Source organism: Pongo abelii, chromosome 4 (assembly GCF_028885655.2).
Source record: "Pongo abelii isolate AG06213 chromosome 4, NHGRI_mPonAbe1-v2.0_pri, whole genome shotgun sequence".
Taxonomy (NCBI): Eukaryota; Metazoa; Chordata; class Mammalia; order Primates; family Hominidae; genus Pongo; species Pongo abelii.
Window position 1 is genome coordinate 163,582,465 of NC_071989.2, and position 19,320 is coordinate 163,601,784.

The 19,320-nt window shown below is 42.5% G+C and overlaps 1 protein-coding gene across 2 annotated transcripts in view; it reads right to left on the reverse strand.

The window, feature by feature from the left end:
- Positions 1–19,320, reverse strand: part of GEMIN5 (gem nuclear organelle associated protein 5) — a 49,418-nt gene that overhangs the window by 4,337 nt on the left and 25,761 nt on the right. For both annotated transcript variants that reach the window (XM_002816110.5, XM_009241222.4), the window contains exons 15-25: positions 18,611–18,782; positions 14,496–14,723; positions 12,277–12,390; positions 11,419–11,541; positions 9,923–10,018; positions 9,381–9,518; positions 8,172–8,319; positions 6,021–6,140; positions 5,273–5,483; positions 2,961–3,212; positions 238–400 (exon numbers count right to left, since the gene is read on the reverse strand). In XM_002816110.5, coding sequence (XP_002816156.2) covers positions 238–400; positions 2,961–3,212; positions 5,273–5,483; positions 6,021–6,140; positions 8,172–8,319; positions 9,381–9,518; positions 9,923–10,018; positions 11,419–11,541; positions 12,277–12,390; positions 14,496–14,723; positions 18,611–18,782 — 1,765 coding nt within the window. The remainder of the gene's footprint in view (positions 1–237; positions 401–2,960; positions 3,213–5,272; positions 5,484–6,020; positions 6,141–8,171; positions 8,320–9,380; positions 9,519–9,922; positions 10,019–11,418; positions 11,542–12,276; positions 12,391–14,495; positions 14,724–18,610; positions 18,783–19,320) is intronic.

The window sequence follows — 19,320 nt, forward strand, 5'->3', positions numbered from 1 at the left end:
TCTCTCCCTTAAACTGTGTGGAAAGTGCACAGGAGGCTGTAAGAGGGTAGGGCCAGGTAAAGGAAACAGTATAGTTGTTCTTAAAAGCTTGGGTAAGAGAATCCAAACTTTCTACTAAAATGACACAGTTGGCCAATCTCCATTTTTTAAGAATCTAGGTACTCCCAGTGCCACACCACTAGTGGTGGTGATGTTGTCCATTAAAGGGTGTGCCTCAGGCAGGGGGGAGTCATTTACCATCAGGGAGAAAGGCTGAGTACACTTCCTGCATGATGGTGAAGCTCCCTGAGTCATAGCTCCGGACCACTGCCCGAAGGAGCGCCTGCACAGCCTCGTCCCAGGAGGCCATCTGTTGGCTCAGCACTGCCAGGGTCAAGTCATGGCAAATGTGAAGCAGGAGCTGGAGAGAGAAGCCAGAGTCTGAGTTAAACATCCTCCCATGGTAGGCGCAGAGGATGCCACCAAACTGTTCTTGTGAACCGCATTTGGAAACAAGTACACACAATTCACACTTTGAAAGTTCCTCTTGTCTCCGCCACCCATTTTTGCTTCCCACATCAGAAACTCTCATGTCTAGTTGCACAGCAGCACACACATGTCCCGGTGTTAAAGTCTGTTCACACTGAGAAAACACCTTTACATTTGCATTTAATTAAATCAAAAAGTGGGCCAGGCGCGGTGGCTCACACCTGTAATCCCAGCACTTTGGGAGGCCAAGGCGGGCAGATCACAAGGTCAGGAGTTCAAGACCAGCCTGGCCAACATGGTGAAACCCCGCCTATACTAAAAACACAAAAATTAGCCAGGCATGATGGCGTGTGCCTGTAGTCCCAGCTACTCGAGAGGCTGAGACAGAATTGCTTGAACCCGGAAAGTGGAGGTTGCGGTGAGCTCCAGCCTGAGCATGAGAGTGAGACTCCTTCTCAAAACAAACAAACAAACAAAAAACAAAAAGTGAGTTTCTGGAACTAAAAGCTGTAATTAAAAACAAAATAAAGGCTGGGTGCAGTTGCTCACGCCTATAATCCCAGCACTTTGGGAGGCTGAGGTGGGTGGATCACCTGAGGTGAAAGCCCATCTCTAAAAAAAAACAAAAATTAGCTGGGCGTGGTGGTGCACACCTGTAATCCCAGCTACTCGGGAGGCTGAGGCGGAAGAATCGCTTGAACCTGAGAGGCGGAGGTTGCAGTGAGCCACTACACCCGAGCCTGGGTGACAGAGTGAGACTCTGTCTCAAAAAAAAAAAAAAAGAACAAAGAAAACCTACCAAAACCAAAATAAAACAAAGCTTGGAGTACAACCAAGACAAATGTGCTCAATTTTAACTATGTACTTTGGTAAGTTCTGAGAAACATATATAGTTCCATAACTACCAGCAAAATCAAGACAGAACATTTTCATCAACTGAAGATATGCCCTCCGGCTCCTCTGGAGGCGATCTCCTGGCCCCACCCCACTGGCAACCACTGAACTGGCTGTTTTGTCACTTTTTCTTTTCTAGAATTCATATAAACAGAACCACAGAGTATATGGTCTTTTGTGTCTTTAATGCTTTTGAGATTCACCGATATTATTATTATTATTATTATTTTTTTGAGACGGAGTCTCGCTCCGTCGCCCAGGCTGGAGTGCAGTGGCACGATCTCGGCTCAATGTAAGCTCGGCCTCCTGGGTTCACACCATTCTCTTGCCTCAGCCTCCCGAGTAGCTGGGACTACAGGCGCCCGCCACCATGCTCGGCTAACACCGATATTATTTGTGTGGCAGTCATTTGTTCCTTTTTACTTTATCGTTTTTTTGAGACAGGGTCTCATTCTCTTACCCAGGCTGGAGTGCAGTGGTGCCATCTTGGCTCACTGCAGCCTCTGTCTCCCAGATTTGAACGATTCTCCTGCCTTAGCCACCCTAGTACCTGGGATTACAGGCTTGTGCTATCACACCCGGCTAATTTTTGTATTTTTACTAGAGACGGGTTTTCACCATGTTGCCCAGGCTGGTCTCGAACTCCTGAGCTCAAGTGATCCACCTGCGTTGGCCTCCCAAAGTGCTGGGATTATAGGTGTGAGCCACCAAGCCTGGGCCTTTTTATTGTTAAACAGTATAGTATGTCACTGCACAGACACAACACAGTTTGCATATCCATTCATCAGCTGATGGACATTTGGGTTGTTTCTAGATTTTGGCTATTGTGCGCTAAGCTGCTGTAAACATTTGTGTACAAGTCTTTGGCCATCTGATTTCAGTTTCAGTGGAATATCTAGGTAGCAGAACTGCTGAGACATGGGGCATGTGCATGTTTAATTTTATAAGAAACTGCCTGGCTGGGCGTGGTGGCTCACGCTTGTAATGCCAGCACTTTGGGAGGCCGAGGCAGGTGGATGACCTGAGGTCAGAAGTTCAAGACCAGCCTGGTCAACATGGTGAAACCCTGTCTCTACTAAAAATCTAAAAAACAGGCCGGCTGCAGTGGCTCATGCCTGTAATCCCAGCACTTTGGGAGGCCGAGGTGGGTGAATCATGAAGTCAGGAGTTCGAGACCAGCCTGGCCAACATAGTGAAACCCCCGTCTCTACTAAAAATACAAAAAATTAGCCGGGCATGGTGGTGGGCGCCTGTAGTCCCAGCTACTTGGGAGGCTGAGGCAGGAGAATGGCGGGAACCCGGGAGGCGGAGCTTGCAGCAAGCCAAGATCGCAACACTGCACTCCAGCCTGGGTGACACAGCGAGACTCCGTCTCAAAACAAAACAAAACAAAAAAAAGGGAATACTGATCTAATACTAACTTTAAAGTTAAAGGGCTTTGATTAGTCTGAAGGGATCTTTCCAGGTGGCGTGGGCATGCCTTAGCCTTTTGTGAAACACAGTCCGGCATTCTGCTTGTTTCCCTGTTACAATAGACACGGATTAAGGAAGTCTTACCATTGAGTGATTAATGTCAAAAGCTGGTACAGATGGCTTACCTGTTTGGCAGGCGTGTTATTTGTAGCAGATGGGTACTTGATGTTCTGCAGCTTCTGAAAGGCTTCCTGATACTGCTCAGGGGTGTCATGGCTGAAGATGCTCTTCCACACTGCAGTCACCCTCTGCAGGAAAGGCCCTTCAGTGCCCGTGGTCCAAGTGTGGTAAGAGGAGGAGCTTTTGCCCTCTGAAAGCTGCTTTTCCTCCAGATGCCTGGACAGTAGCTCCAGAAGGCAAAACACCAATCTCTGACCCTGGAACACGACAACAAGGAAGAGGAACTGTTATACACGGAAAGCACTCAGATGATCTCGAGAGCTCTTCCGAGTCCTTCAAAGTATTTCCCTTTGTATCTGCAGCAACCAAAGCACATTAGTGAGCTACCTGTCCCATGTGAGTCATGCATGAAAACGGACAAAAGGGGCGATCTGACAGACACTTCCCAGGTCCCTTTTGGGGGAAATCTATCCTTAGAGCTCAAGAAACCATTTTTATAACACAGAATCCCAACTGTAGCCCTACCCACAATGATTTAAGCCACACACACAGACCAGCCACTTAAGCCTTGTAGCCTAGTTTGAGGAAAGATGGGCTGGGCTCCTCAGGTTCTTTCTCCCTGACCAAACTGTGGACTCAAGAATAAAAGCATAATGGGCCAAAGGTGCCGGAAAAGACAAGCTTTGTTGATCCAAGAGCTGGGACAGGCATTAGGAGCCATGTCCAAATAGGTTTAATAGAGGAAATTGGCTGGGAGAGAAGAAAACAGAAGCACAGAGAGAAGACCTAGAAAATCTATTTTCACTAGATTTTTAGTTGCCATGAGATTCCTTGTGTACTCCTATAACAATATCTTCTCAGTTAAGTTTGCAAGAGTCTGTTCCACAAAGCCAAAATAGCCCTTATCAGAATATTTAGCACATGCTTATTAGGTTTTCTTGCTTTGTTAAGGATGCTGTTTAAGAGTAAAAATAAAATGCTAAACTTTTTTTGATTGTGAATAAATTAAAATCTCCCTAGACTTGGTCATTTTATAAATAATGCCCAGTAGCATTATCTTTTAGGGTGTCCTATTTTCACTTCCATTTTTATTCTGCTGTTCCCAGAAAGCTACCTCCCCATGTACCATGTTCCTTGGGCTCTAAATATTCAGCTAAAAACCATCTTTAGGCCCCGTACTCTGTTAGAGAGTGAAGAACTTAAAAAAACTCGTTAGTATCTGACAAAGTTATCTAAAGTGAATCAAATGTTTACATGTTTTAGAAACTAGGTAAGAGTGCCAATGCTTTAATCTGTTTTGATGTGTCAAAAAGGCAGTGGTATGTTACTGATTTTTAACCAGATGGGAACAAAAAAATTTAAGAGATAAAAGATTTCCATTTTCCCACACTTTTCACTTTTTTTTCTGAAGCGTCTCACTCTGCCACCTAGGCTGCAGTGCAGTGACACAATCTTGGTTCATTGCAACCTCTGCCTCCTGGGTTCAAGCAATTCTCCTGCCTCAGCCTCCCAAGTAGCCAGATTACAGACGTGTGCCACCATGCCTGGCTAATTTTTTTATTTTTAGTAGAGACAAGATTTTGCCATGTTGGCCAGGCTGGTCTTGAACTCCTAACCTCAAGTGATCTGCTGCATCTGGCCCAGTTTTTTCCATAGCTTATAGTTAAGAGGGGCATTTACAGGTAGAGTTCTATGATTTCTGTTAAAGGCCAATCATTTTCTCTTCAAGGAAGACAGCACTGATAACATCAATGAAGAAACCCTAGACTGTCAACTCAAGGCCTGGGCTGACTAAGGTGTTTTTTTTTTTTTTTTTTTTGAGACGGAGTCCCACTACATTGCCCAGGCTGGATCTTGGCTCACTGCAACCTCTGCCTTCCGGGTTCAAGTGATTCTCCTGCCTCAGCCTCCCAAGTAGCTAGGATTACAGAAGCGTGCCACCACGCTCGGCTAATTTTTGTGTTTTTAGTTGAAACGAGGTTTCACCATGTTGTCCAGGCTGGTCTTGAACTCCTAACCTCAAGTGATCTGCCTGCCTCGGCCTCCCAAAGTGCTGGGATTACAGGCATGAGCCACTGTGCCCGGCTCACAGGTGTTTTGTAGAAACAGATAAGCAATGGGAATTACTGTGAATGACCATATTATCTCTTACTCTGAATATGCCAACTAACAAGTCATAGTACTTCAGTGGGATAGCATGGCCAGGGCTTGCTTGGCCTGCCAAATTGGCACAGCTTGTGCAACTGGGTTATTAACTTGGATTTGACTAGAAAAGGATTTGGGACACTTCCCTCTCGTATACTAGCAGATGACTGACCTGTAGACTTTCATGCAGCTGCAGGGCTTCCTGGGCTCCCACCCAGTTGTTGGCCAGAAGCAGCTCTTGGGCACATCTGAGAGCCAGGGAAGCAGACAACTCATCCTCTCCTACGATGGCAGCCAACTCTGCAGCCGTTCTAAGTGATGCCGCATCCCCCTTTTTGGCCAAAACTTTGGCTGCATCATAAGCACAAGTGGCGCCTAAATAGCTATAATATGAATAAAAATGTGAAGAAAATGTCATAAACAGATCTTTTATTCCCACTCCTAGAGGATGGAATCATTTCTTTCTATCCACTTTGCTGCATGTGCCTTCCTGTGGTCCCAGGTATGTCACTGCCCCGGTTGTTCCTATGAAGCCTGAGGCAAGCACAACTCAGCAGAGTGTATGAGAAACAATATCATATAGGTTAAGGACACAAGGAAAATGAGAGGGGATGACTCCTCTGTTGGGTTCAATCCAGCATGGGTTGAGGTTCCTTTGTTTGATGTTATAAGAGACCATTAGAAAAATGCATAATTTCTGAATCTGCTACTGAGGTTTTTCTTGAATAGTTATAGTGACTTATAAATAAATCAGGAGGTAGTTCCTGATGAGTGTTATGAAACTAAGTTGAATATACATATCTTTTAAATAATTTCTCGCTGCTTTACCTCCACTTAAACTTATTAAGTGTATTCTTGTCTTCCCTTTCCTGGCAGAAGCTCTTCTATGTTGGATGCATCCCTGCACTCCTCAGGCTTACCATTTGGCTGCTACGGCATAGTGGCCATCTCTTTCTAGGACGGTTCCCCAGCTGAGGTACAAGTCTTTCAGGACTGGGTCTTCTGGGCGCAGCCGGGCCTTGGCAATCGCAATAGCTTCCCTAAAGGCAAGAACAGACCCTTTAGCCAATCTGAAAAGGCTCCTCTGTGTATGGTCCTAGGAGGGGCTGTAAGACAGGACAAATTGTCCCTTTTGCGTTCTTATTGTTCCAACTTCCTTTAAAAAACTGCGCTTGCATTATATAGACAAATTAGAAACATATGCTGCATTCGTTTCTTCACTTAGATCAGCAGTTCTTAAATTGTGGTCTGTGGATTCCTAGGGGGTCCTCAAGAACCTTTCAGAGGGTTCATGAGGTTAAAACTATTTTTGCAACAATGCTAAGAGTCAGTTATGTGCTTTTTTATTAAAAAAAAAATGTGTTGACATTTGCACTGATTGTGCAAAAGCAATGGTTGATAAACCTGGCATCTAAGAAAGAAGGCAGTGGCTCTTACAGTGGAAAAAAGGAAGAATGCCCTTAATGAAGCAGTAAAAATTACGAATTTTACTAAATCCGTCAAGTCCAAAACACTTTAATATTCTGTGTGACAAATGGGAAGAACATTTTGTGTTCTCTGCTGCATTCCAAAGTAGGATGGTTGTCTCTAGGAAACACCTGTATGAACAAATTACAAGCTAAGCTGGCTGCTTTTTTCATAGAACTTCCTTTCTTCCAAAAAAAAAAAAATGACTAACATAAATAACAGTTATTCAGAGTTGGGTATTTGGCAGATGTTTTTCTCAAAAATGAACAAAGTAGGCCTACCACTTCATTAAAAACAACCAACAGTATTTGTTACTAATGATAAAATGCGAGTTTTCTAGCAAAAATTAGAATTTTAGAAAACTTGTACCTACCACTTGTGCGCCTGACAGTTTCTCATAAGTTAGAATTCTCTAATGAGACTGATGGTGATAGTAAGGAATGTGGTATTTTTGGGTATTTTATAATAAGATATGTTAACATTTGGAAGATCTGAACAACTCAGTAAACAAATATTTTTCAAATGACATACAACTGCTGAGTTGTAGCCAACATAAAGTTGTAGCTGGGAAAAAAGTGTTTTATTAGTTAAAGTGATCTAGAGATAGCAATATTTTGAAAGTATTTTGGGACTTCTACTTCCAGCCATGATGGAATAACTGGGACCAGACCTACCTTCCTGCCATAAAACTAAAAAACTGGACAAAATGGCTGAAACAACTGTTTTCAGATACCGGGTAACAGGCAGCACAGGATAGTCAGCCCTAAGAGAACAGAAACAAATGATGGGAGCCCTATCTTGGCACTGGCTTTCTGTCCAAAGCCATTTTCCTAAGGAAAACCTGAGCAAAACCTCAGCAATCTCTGAGTTGAGAAGAGGAAACAATGGAAATCTGAGGGGCAGGATACTAGGAAGGAGGAAGCTGTCCAGAGACAGACATCCACAACTCTGCCTGGAGATCCCATTGAGTCTTTGGCTAAATTAAAAGCCATGTATATAAAGGAAACTCCTTAAGTCTAAACAAAGAATGACTAGGTAACTGTAAGCTGAACAATTCCCAGAGCTTACTCAGGACTTGGAGACATCTGAGTTTTGATTTGTTGAATGCATAAGGCATTCAAGAAAGATATCAGAATGTAGGAGGTCCAAACTAATTCTAGAATATGATAAACTTGCCCTAACAAAGTTTAAAAACAAGCCATGAAAAGATCAAGCTGATACACAACTTTACTACTCACCAAAACAAAGTTCAACATTCTCTAAAGGAAGACAACAAAACCAAAGCAGGGTAGAACAAAAAGAAAATCTTGGCCAAGCATGGTGGCTCATGCCTGTAATCCCAGCACTTTAGGAGACTGAGGCAGGAGGATCGCTTGAGCCCAGGAGTTGGAAATCAGCCTGGACAATGCAGCAAGACTCTGTCTCTACAAAAAACTAAAAAATTAGCTGGATGTGGTGGCATGAACCTCCTGAGTAGTCCCAGTTACTCAGGGGGCTGAAACAGGAGGACTGTTTCCTCTATTTATGTTACTTTAACAATAGAGAAGTTTAGGTTATTTTCACATTATGTCCAAGTATTATCCCAACTCTAGGACCACACAGACCTGTAAAAATGGTTTGACTTGAGCAGCTCCACAGCTTCATACACTTTGTGGATGGAAAGTAGGTGAGAAGCAGCCTTGACATACTGATCCTGAAAGCACAGCTGTTTGGCAAAAGCTTCCACAGCCCATAGCCACACATGGTAGCCAGCTGAAAAAATAAAAGATGGTGGTTAAAAAAACAGTTGAAGAAAAAGTAAAAACAATACCCAGTACATTTGGGTTGAAAAAGCCTTGTTTTCAGTCAATGCATTCAGCAGAACATTTAGATACCCATTCAGCTACCACTACGGATCATCTGCTTCATCTACACATTCTGAAACATCAATTGTTTGATTATGTAACACAAACAAAACAGTACAAAGTTGAAAAGATACAGAAAGGAATGTGTGAGCACAGTTAAATTCCTATAATCAGAACTGATGAGCCAAAGGTAACATGCCTACGTGCTTTTTTTTTTTTTTTTCCCTTTCCTTTTATTGTTTTTTGAGACAGGGTCTCGCTCTGTGGCTCAAGCTGGAGCACAGTAGCACAATAATGGCTCACTGCAGCCTTAACCTCCCCAGGCTCAGGTGATCCTCCCATCACAGCCTCCCGAGTAGTAAAGACTACAGGTACATGCCACCATGCCCAGATAATTTTTTAATTTTTTTGTAGAGATGGGGTTTTGCCATGTTACCTAGGCTGGTCTCAAACTCCTGGGCTCAAGTGACCTGCCCACCTCGGCCTCCGAAATGCTGGTATTACAGGCATGAATCAGGAATCACCACACCCAGCCTTTTTTTCTTTTTTTAAAGAGACAAGGTCTCATGATGTTGCCCAGACTAGAGTACAGTGGCTATTCACAGGCACAATTAACAGTGCCCTACAGGTCTGAACGCCTAGCCTTAAGCAATCCTCCTGCCTCAGCCTCCTGAGCAGCTGGGGACTACAGACTTGTGTTATATCTTTAAAATTTACTAGACATGGCCAAATTGTCCTTCGAGAAGTTCCCACCAATTATGCTTTTGCCATTAAAGTGTCAGTGACCTGCTTTTTTTCAAAGGGGTTGGGTTGGATTTATTAGTTTCTCTATTGCTGCAAACACGATTAGCTTTGCATCTATTTGTAAGTGATTTCAAGCTTAAGACTGTGCTAAGAGCCATCTTTAGTGGACGTATCCTAGAGATGATAGAGCTTTTGTTGAAAAGAACAAACAAGCAAAAACCATACCCGCTGGTGCCATAGCCACAAGGTTGTCTGTCAGCTCCCCTCTTTCTGCTGCAGTCTGGAGAACACCTTTGAGATCTCCTTTCCAAAGCATAAGCTGGTGAAATAACTCAGGGTGGCCATTTTCTAAGTGACCTTTTCCTGTTTGAAAGAGAGATAACGTTTGGAAGGTGTTTCAGAAACATCTGTTACTGACTTGTAGAAAAAGAAAGGCAAGATAGAAGAGAAAGTGAGCTCCTAAAATATGCAGTCATTCTCTGATGGGTGTCACCTACCAGAGTGATTACAATAAGATCTGAAGCCCACATGGTCACTGTACACTCACCCACCTTCACATGTACTCAGAGTGAATGCTGTATGTTTAGGATCCTTTGATGATGCAAGGGTTGTTATCAATATGTAAATCAGGGAGCTCAAAACCTAGTTAGCTGACACGTAAAACCAACCATTATAATATCACAGGATGACAGCCATCAAAGAGGTGCACACAAAATGTTGGGAAAGTATAAAGATGGATGAGATTATGTTGACTAGATTTGCCTCACCTTCAATATCAATCATTCTGTACAGGGTAGCTCTGTCTGTGAAAAGCCCCAGATGAAATCTTTCCTCAAGATCAGCAGACACATCTTCATTCAGCTCTGTTAATTTAAAAAGGCAAAAAAATCAGATGAAGTCATTACATTGATTACAGTTTTCTGTCCAATAACTTCCGAATGTATGTTTGGAACACCCACTTCAGACACTGAGAGAATCGGAGCTCTAACAGAAACTCCTGCAGTTACAAAGGGAGCAAAACACAAAAACACTTAAAATGTTAAAAGTGAACCCAAAATCAGAACATATTTAAGTGCAGTAAAAAACAAGCAAAACAATATTAATAAGTAAAAGAAAGTCCTTAATATTCACTGGGACTTACCACAAGGGGATTCAATATTCATCCTTTGCTTAAAAAAAAAAGTCAACTGAGTAATTTTCCAGTAAGGAAAATAATGTGAAACTAGGTTAACTATGTAAGTTATAGGAAGTCATCACAAAGCTCCAAAAAGGCTATGTATATAATAAAAGCATAAAACATCTCCATCAAGACACAATAAACTGATAATAGTTTGATTATGTAATACAGACAAAACAGTACAAAAATTCAAAAGAAAGAAAGAAATGGAAGCCCAGGATAGTGACCACCCTTGTTAGGGTAGGGGGAGACAGTAACTGGGAGGCAGGATGGTCCTCCATTCCTGGGGAGGAGAAACAGAGGACTGGGAGGAAGATTTATTTTGAAAAAAAAAAAAATTAAAAAAAATTTTTTTTTTTTTAAATAGAGAGAGGGTCTCACTATGTTGCCCAGGCTGGCCTTGAAGTGAGCTCAAGTGATCCTTTTGCTTCAGCCCCTTAAGCATCTGGGACAACAGGCACGAACCACTGTGCCTGGTGAGATTTACTTTCTTTTTATACTGTTTCAATTTCATTCTATTATGTGCATCCCTTTTCCACATGTAAACTTCAAATTTAAAAAATAAAGTTATTAAAATATCAAAATAGTGGACATTAAATGAAGACTTTGAAAGACAAAAATAAAACAACCCTCCAAAACAAAACTTCCAAAGCAAAAGCTTCCATCAAATTTTTTTTTAAGAAACTGCCATATTATGGGCATATTTCCAATAAGAAAAAAAATATTTTTTTCTCCATAAGGATACTGTTCAATGGGGAAAAGAGTTGAAGGAGTTTATTCATGCTGAGATATTTAGGCCAACATACCAATTCTGGCACACAGATGGCTGGGAGGAACTAGATTTAGAATAAAAGCAGAGCGCTACATCTCAAAGCCATGGCAGTGCTGACAGTGGGTCACAATGGGGAGTTTGGCAGCAGGGTGTGGGGGTGTAGGGCTGTGGAGGGAAGGGAAGGCTGGAGAACATAAAAATACAGAAAACAATTTTAGACATTTCTTTGGGCATTCATTTAATAAATAAGTAAACATCCCTTATATGCCAGTCCCAGAAGACTATGGATGGGCCAAGGAAGTACATTTTTGTACCTTTGGAGTGCTTTGCAGTTGCTAGTACCAAACAGTCCTGATGAAGCTCCTCTTTGGATCTGTGGTCCAGGCTTGTACTCAGGGGAAGCAAGGAACGAGCTTTTCTCCTCTTGATTAAGGTTTCTGAAATTTAATAAAGTACATACTATCTGAAGGGGAGCTGATCAGAAACATAAAACGGAATGCCTATTGTGTGAATGTAACCTACTGGCAGGACCACACCACAGGCAGAGAAAAGTTCCTCCTCCTAATAAAGAGGCTTTCAAAATAAATTTGCTGTGGGCATTGTTCACAATACACACAAAAACGCTCTTGCTAACATTTATGATGTAATATCAACAACTGCAAAACATTTCATCAAGTGCTAAAAAAAATTCAAAAGCATGACCCAAAATGGAAGTGGAAGGCTGGGCACAGTGGCTCATGCCTGTAATCCCAGCACTTTGGGAGGCTGAGGCGGGCGGATCACTTGAGGCCAGGAGTTCGAGACCAGCCTGGCCAACATGGTGAATCCCCATCTCTACTAAAAATAACAAAAATTAGCTGGGAGTGGTGGTGGGTGCCTGTAATCCCAGCTACTCGGGAGGCTGAGGAAGGAGGATCGCTTGAACCCGGGAAGTGGAGTTTGTAGTGAGCCGAGAGTGTGCCACTGCACTCCAGCCTGGGTGACTGCAGTGAAAATCTGTCTCAAAACAAAAAAACAAAAAAACAAAAAACCCATAATCAGAAAACCTATAAATATTTTGAACCTAAAAAAACAAACAAGAAACCACACTGTTTTTTGACAGTTGCATGTAATATATGTAATATTTTAGGCTGCTTTAACAAAATGCTGTCTTTTAATTACTAGATACCAACCTGGCTTCTCTTTTGGTGGCTCCTTTTTCAGTAAAATGACTTTGTTATTAATGGTGACTTTTGACTTTTCAAAGCCTGAGGAAACTGGAGTGCAGATAACTGGTTCTCTAGAAACTACATCATGTGGGAAAAAGGAAAAAAAAAAGTTGAGGATAAAAATAATACAGAATTTCAGTTCTTTTTAAAAATTAAGAGCCATTCCAAGCTCAGCAATATAATCAATTCATCTATTACCAAAACTTTTGAGATAAAATGCATTGGAAAAGAAGTAGGGGTAGTTTCCCCTTTCCCACCTCCCAAACTAGCTGTTTTCAGGAATCTGTAAGTCTATTACTTTGGGTTTTTTTTTTTTTTTTTTGAGACGAAATCTCACTCTGTCGCCCAGGCTGGAAATTCAGTGGCGCGATCTTGGCTCACTGCAACCTCTGCCTCCTAGGTCCAAGCAATTCTCCTGCCTGAGCCTCGCCAGTAGCTGGCACAAGCCACCATACCTGGCTAATTTTTGTATTTTTAGTAGAGACAGGGTTTCGCCATGTTGGCCAGGGTGGTCTCAAACTCCTGACCTCAGGTGATCCACCTGCCTCAGCCTCCCAAAGTGCTGGGATTACAGGCGTGATTACAGGCGTGAGCCACTGCTTCTGGCTTACTTTGAATTTTTTTTTTTCTTTTGGTTAGAGATAAGATATAACTGTTGCCCAAGCTGGAGTGCAGTCGGTGCGATCATAGTCACTGAGGCCTTAACCTCCTGGGCTCAGGTGATCCTCCCCTCCTCAGCCTCCCAGAGTGGCTAGGACTATAGGCACAAGCCATTATCTTGGTAATTTTTATATTTTTTGCAAAGATGGGGGTTCCCTATGTTGCTTAGGCTAGTCTCAAGCTCCTGGGCTGAAGCAAGTCTCCTTCCTTGGCCTCCCATAGTGCTGGGATTATAGGCATGAACCACCATGCCCGCCTTACTTTGAACTTTGACTAAGGAAAAAGCTTCCAGCCCTCCACAACTTTATACCATAAGCCAAGGAGTTCCTATACTTTGCTCAAGTGACAAAGCACTTTTTACATTTCTAGGTCATAAAGTACTAATTGCATATTTAATTATACTAACAGGAGTAACTTTAATAATAGAGAATATTAGGTGTATGCAATACGGTGTCACAATCCTGAGCACAGGAATTTTTTAGAAACAACTTGTTGATCCATATTTTGTATAGCCATTTTGTGAAAGAAAGGCTTTTTTAAAAAAAAGAAAAATAAAGAGATGGGGGTCTTGCTGTGTTGTCCAGGCTGGCCTCAAGAGGTTCTCCTGCCTCAGCCTCCTGAGGAGCTGGGACTAGAGGTATGTGTCACTGTATCCGACTAGAAAAGCATTCTGATGAGCCAAAATAATAAATCCATTAGGCTTTTTGCTCTTTATTTACCCCAACTATGTGTCTAACAGCTATTCCTTGGGATGGAGAGCATCAGGAATGCCTTGTATCCTATATTCTAGCCATTTCAATACTGTCACATCAATGTATTCTGTTTTAGAATTAAGTATGAGTTATTGCTTCTACTTACACTGTTTGCTATTTAATCGTTTATCAGGGACCAGATATTTAAGGTAAATGTACAAAATAAAAAGAGTGCTAAAATTTTTACCTAATAGTTTTTTTGTTACTGATAGAACACTGTTTTGTGAGACATCTGAGAGCCACCACTACAGCTTAACTCACTAGAAGAACCTAATAACCATTCACACATTTTTTTTCTGTGAGAAGACAGAAAGCCACGTACAAACTCCACGTAAGAGGGGTGAGAGCTTCCAAGTTCCCACAGTGGTGGTAGCTTCTAGGTCAGACATTTGTAAGGGACATTGGTTTCTTTCACCAAATGTGGCTACTGATGTCATACTGTTAAAACTTTTCCCATGTAAGTTCCTATGTACACAACTGCCCCAGCTTCGCTTTGTCCCACGGTTTTACCTTGCCCAAGTTGAATAAGAAGTTTTCTCTATAGAACTTTTCTATTTCCACCGCAAACATCCACTAGAACCCCTTTAAAACTTCAAAGATGTTTATTTTGGAGACTTGAATAAAGCTTGAAAAAAAAACAAAAAAAAACTAATGCTGTTTCCAAGAGTTGGAAAAATGGGAACAGCGAAGTTTCAAACTGAATAAGCACCTAGCTTAGTTTCCCAGACACGACCATGAAATCCTAGTGATACACAGGATTCTGCCACATACCTGCTGGAGCAAGGCCACAGGGTAATTCTGGCTCCTGTGCTTCCTCCTCCCCTTCTTGGTCTGACACAACATTCTCAACAGGTCCCGAGTTCTCCTTCATGCTCTCTTCTTCATTTCCATCAATCGATTCCAGCTTTACGGGAGTTCTCAAGGTGGGCTTTTTCTTCTTTTTGGGCTTTGGCTTAGGTTGAGAGAGCCGTTTTTTCTCTAATTCAATACTTTTTTTGCCTACAAGAATCACAATAAAGAAGGACAGACTAAAGTATACATTCTTGGTTAAAAGCACTCTAGGTGGTAAACTCCAATATCTCATTACTCTTTAATAGCATTTTTACCCATTCCCTTTCTTCTCAATGAACTTTTAGAATTATCACAATATTAACCAAACCCTTTTGAAATTTCATTAAATCATAAACATGATGCCCAATAACACCCAAATATTTTAGTGTGTGTCTTATGAACAGGACATGCTCCGACATCACCATAGTACAACCACGGAAATCAGGAAATTAACATGATTCATTACTGCCACCTAATCCATACTCTCTATTTAGATGTCTATTTTTTTCTTTTTGGAGATGGTTTCGCTCTTCTTGCCCCGGCGGGAGTGCAATGGCGAGATCTCGGCTCACCACAACTTCTGCCTCCTGGGTTCAAGCGATTCTCCTGCCTCAGCCTCCTGAGTAGCTGGGATTACAGGCACGCGCCACCACGCCCAGCTAATTTTTGTATTTTCAGTAGAGACGGGGTTTCACATGTTGGTCAGGCTGGTCTCAAACTCCCGACCTCAGGTGATCTGCCCACCTCGGCCTCCCAAAGTGCTGGGATTACAGGCGTGAGCCACCACACCCGGCCTACCCAGATGTCTTTTATAGCAAAAGGAATCAATCCAGGATCACACAGTACATTTGGTTGTCAGGTCTTTCTGGTTCCCTTCAGCCTGGAACAGTTAGTTGCATGGTTTTCCTTTGACTTTCATAATTTGAAACTTCTGAAGATTACAGGACAGTTATTTTGTCCAATTTCCCTCAATTTAGGTCTGCCAGATGTTTTTCATGACTAGATTTAGGGTATGCATCTTTAGCTGGAATGCACATTAGTGCTGCTGTGTTCATCCAGGGCAATCTATAAGGTAGCAGCTAATTTTTATTTGTCCCATTTGGTTTACTTTGATCACCTGATTAAGGGGGTGTCTTGCAAGTTACTCCCTAAAAGGGTATTTCCCCTGTTTAACTACTAAGTATTTGCATCTACTAGTTTTAGTATTCACTGATGTTTCTTGATTAAAAATTGTTACTATGATGACTGCCAAATGGTGAGTTTGTTTTTTCTTTTTTTCTTTTTTTTGAGACAGGCTCTTGTTCTGTTGTCTGGGCTGGAGTGCAGTGGCAGAATCTCAGTTCACAGAGCCTTACTTGACCTTCCACGCTCAAGCAATCCTCCTGCCTCAGCCTCTTGAATAGCTGGGACTACAAGTGTGCGACACCATGCCTGGGTAATTTTTGTATTTTTTTTTTTTTTTTTGTAGAGATGGGGTTTTTTCATGCTGGCCAGGCTGGTATCAAACTCCTGGGCTCAAGTGATCAGCTTGCCTCCCAAAGTACTGGGATTACAGGCATGAGCTACTGTGCCTGGCCCACACAGTGAACTTCTAATTCCAGGATTTCACTCTACATTCTACCACAAGGAAGAGCTTGGCATCTAATTGGCATCCTACCACAAGGAAGAGCTTGTGCTTCTCCCCATTTATTTATTATATCAGTCTGGACTCATGAATTCTTCCATTACTGTTATATTTACATTTTTAAGGTTTCTACATTTACATTTTAAGGTTTTTATCCTTTGCTTACTTTAAAATCATCTTTACTGAGGGGTAATAAAATACACCCATTTTTAAATACTTTGATGAGTTATCAAAGTACCTACCACCACCACAATTACTTTTGTACTAATCTAATATTTCCATCAAGCCTCTTTGTGGTAAGATATACCCCTGCTTGAGCCCTAGGCAATCACTAATTTGCTCTCACTGTGGTTTAGTTTTGCCTGTTGAAGAATTTCACATACACCAGGTGCAGTGGCTCACGCCTATAATCCCAGCACTTTGGGTGGCTGAGGTGGGCAGATCATCTGAGGTCAAGAGTTCAATACCAGCCTGGCCAACATGGTGAATCCCTGTCTCTACTAAAAACACAAACAATTAGCTGGGTGTGAGGCATGCACCTATAGTCACAGCTACTGAAAAGGCTGAGGCAGGAGAATTGTTCGAACCTGGGGGGGCAGAGGTTGTAGTGAGCCGAGACTACACCACTGCACTCTGGCCTGGGTGAGAGAGTAAGACTCCGTTTCAAGAAAAAAAAAAAAAAAAAAAGAATTTCACATAAACAGAATTAGACAGTATGTAGTCTTTTGTGCCTGGCTGTTTCTGCTTGGCATAATGTTTTTCTAGATTCATCCATTTTGTTCTTTATCAGTTGTTACCTTCTTTTTATTGTGGAATAGAAGCCTACTGTAGGGATATACCACAATTAATTCATTTATCTGATGATGGACATTTGGATTGTTACCAGTTTTTGGTGATCACAGATAAAGCTACTATGAGCATTCTTTTACAAGTCTTTATGTGGACACATCATTTCATTTCTTTGGGTGTAAATTTCTAGTTGTTTAATATATTCTTTCATTTAAAATTACAGAAAAAAACTTATTTCACAGAGACAGTGTCCCCCTATGTTGCCCAGGCTAGTCCTGAACTCCTGGGCTCAAGCCATCCTCCTGTCTCAGCAACCCAAAGTGTTGGGATTATAGGAGTGAGCCAGCATGCTTGGCCAATTTTTCCTATTTGCTTTTATTTTGTAATTTTTGGTAGAGATGGGATCTCGCTCTGTTGCCAGGCTGGTCTCAAACTCCTGGCCTCAAGTGATCCTCTAGCCTTGGCTTCCCAAAGTGCTGGGAATACAGACATGAGCCACTGTGCTCAGCAGCTGCTTAATATATTTTGTCTAGCTTTCTAGTTGCTTATGGCAAGTCAGATACCAATTAATCTTTCTCAGCCAGAAATGGAATTTTCCTCTTATTTTCTTTTTTTTTTTTTTTTGTTTGTTTTGAGACGGAGTCTCACTGTGTCACCACCCGGGCAGGAGTGCAGTGGCGCAATCTCAGCTCACTACAAGCTCCGCCTCCCGGGTTCATGCCATTCTCCTGCCTCAGCCTCCCGAGTAGCTGGGACTACAGGCACCCGCCAACACGCCCGGGTAATTTTTTGTATTTTTAGTAGAGACAGGGTTTCACCTGTTAGCCAGGATGGTCTCGATCTCCTGACCTTGTGATCCGCCTGTCTCGGCCTCCCAAAGTGCTGGGATTACAGGCGTGAGCCATCGCACCCAGCCTCCTCTTACGTTCAACAATTGTCCCAGATTTGGTCAGTGGGAGCCTCTTCAAGCTGTTTCTTTTGTCCTTTTGACATGTCTCCTGAATTCTTTGAGTACTGCCTTCCTTTCTGGCATAAGAATGTTCCAGGTTCAGTTTGTATTCTTCCTGTCCCAGACTGGAACCAGCCATTTCTCCAAGAAGCCATGGACATTTCTAGTGGAGAATGTCATTTAGAAACCAAGATCTGGGCTGGGCACGGTGGCTCATGCCTGTAATCCTAGCACTTTGGGAGGTTGGTGGGCAGATCACTTGAGGCCAGGAGTTTGAGACCAACCTGGCCAACATAGCTAGACCCCGTCTCTACTAAAAACACAAAAAAATTAGCCAGGCATGGTAGTGCACACCTGTAGTCCCAGCTACTAGGGAGGCCGAGGTGTGAGAATCGCTTTAACCCAGGAGGTGGAGGCTGCAGTGAGCCAAGATCGCGCCACTACATTCCAGTCTGGGCAACAGAGCGAGACTCTGTCTCAAAAAAGAAACCAAGATCTGAGTGCTAGGTATGCTCTTTCCTATTGTGGGTATTGTTGTTCTCAAGCCCTTGTGGCTGCCTTCTTGCTTAGGCTCAGACCCCTGCCCTACTGACACTAATGCCCTACACGAATGTCTTCCTTGCTCAATCCTGATTAACTCAATTATTAAGAAAGGGAGAAAAAGAATTAGATAAGCTCTAGGTTCTGACTGACCTTGAGGAGGCCGGGAATGATCTTGCATGGAAGTGAGCCACTTGTGCACACAAAAGTCATCTGCCCCTGAATAGATGCAGTCTGGATCCAAAGGAGACCATGCCACACAAAGCAGTCGACCTCGATGTCCTCGGAAATTGCACAGGGGCTCTTCCCGGAGAGCATCCCACACCTAAACCCAAAAGCACATGGCTGAATAGACATTTTCTGGTTATTCTATTGTTTGGGCAGTATGTTTCCTCATTAAAAAAAAAAACAAAAACAATCTGCAGCCTCTTATTTCCTCAGGGGATTTAGAGTTTTCTCTTAGAAGTTCAATTTCAGAAGAGTACTATTTCCTGTGAGAGACTTCTGTGCTTGGAGATGCATAGACATTCCTACGGGGATGAGTTTGAATGAGCTTCTACTGGTGTCCTGTGGATTTCACTGTCTCGAACCAATACTGTATGTTAACTTTTGGGCTTGAGATTCTGGTATCATGAAGGAAATAGCTCACATCTAGTACAGAAATTAGACTTCTAATTTCTCATAGGTGATTCTTTTGTCTCCAATTCCTTGAGTAACTGGCCAATTCCCTTTCTATTTCTTGAATTATTCTGAACTCAGTTTCACAGAAGGCAGCCCTTTGCGGCTCCCAGCTTTGTGCAGATGGCTCAATTACAACTCAACACTGAGCGAGATACATCATAGATGTTAGGTCCCCAGCTCTA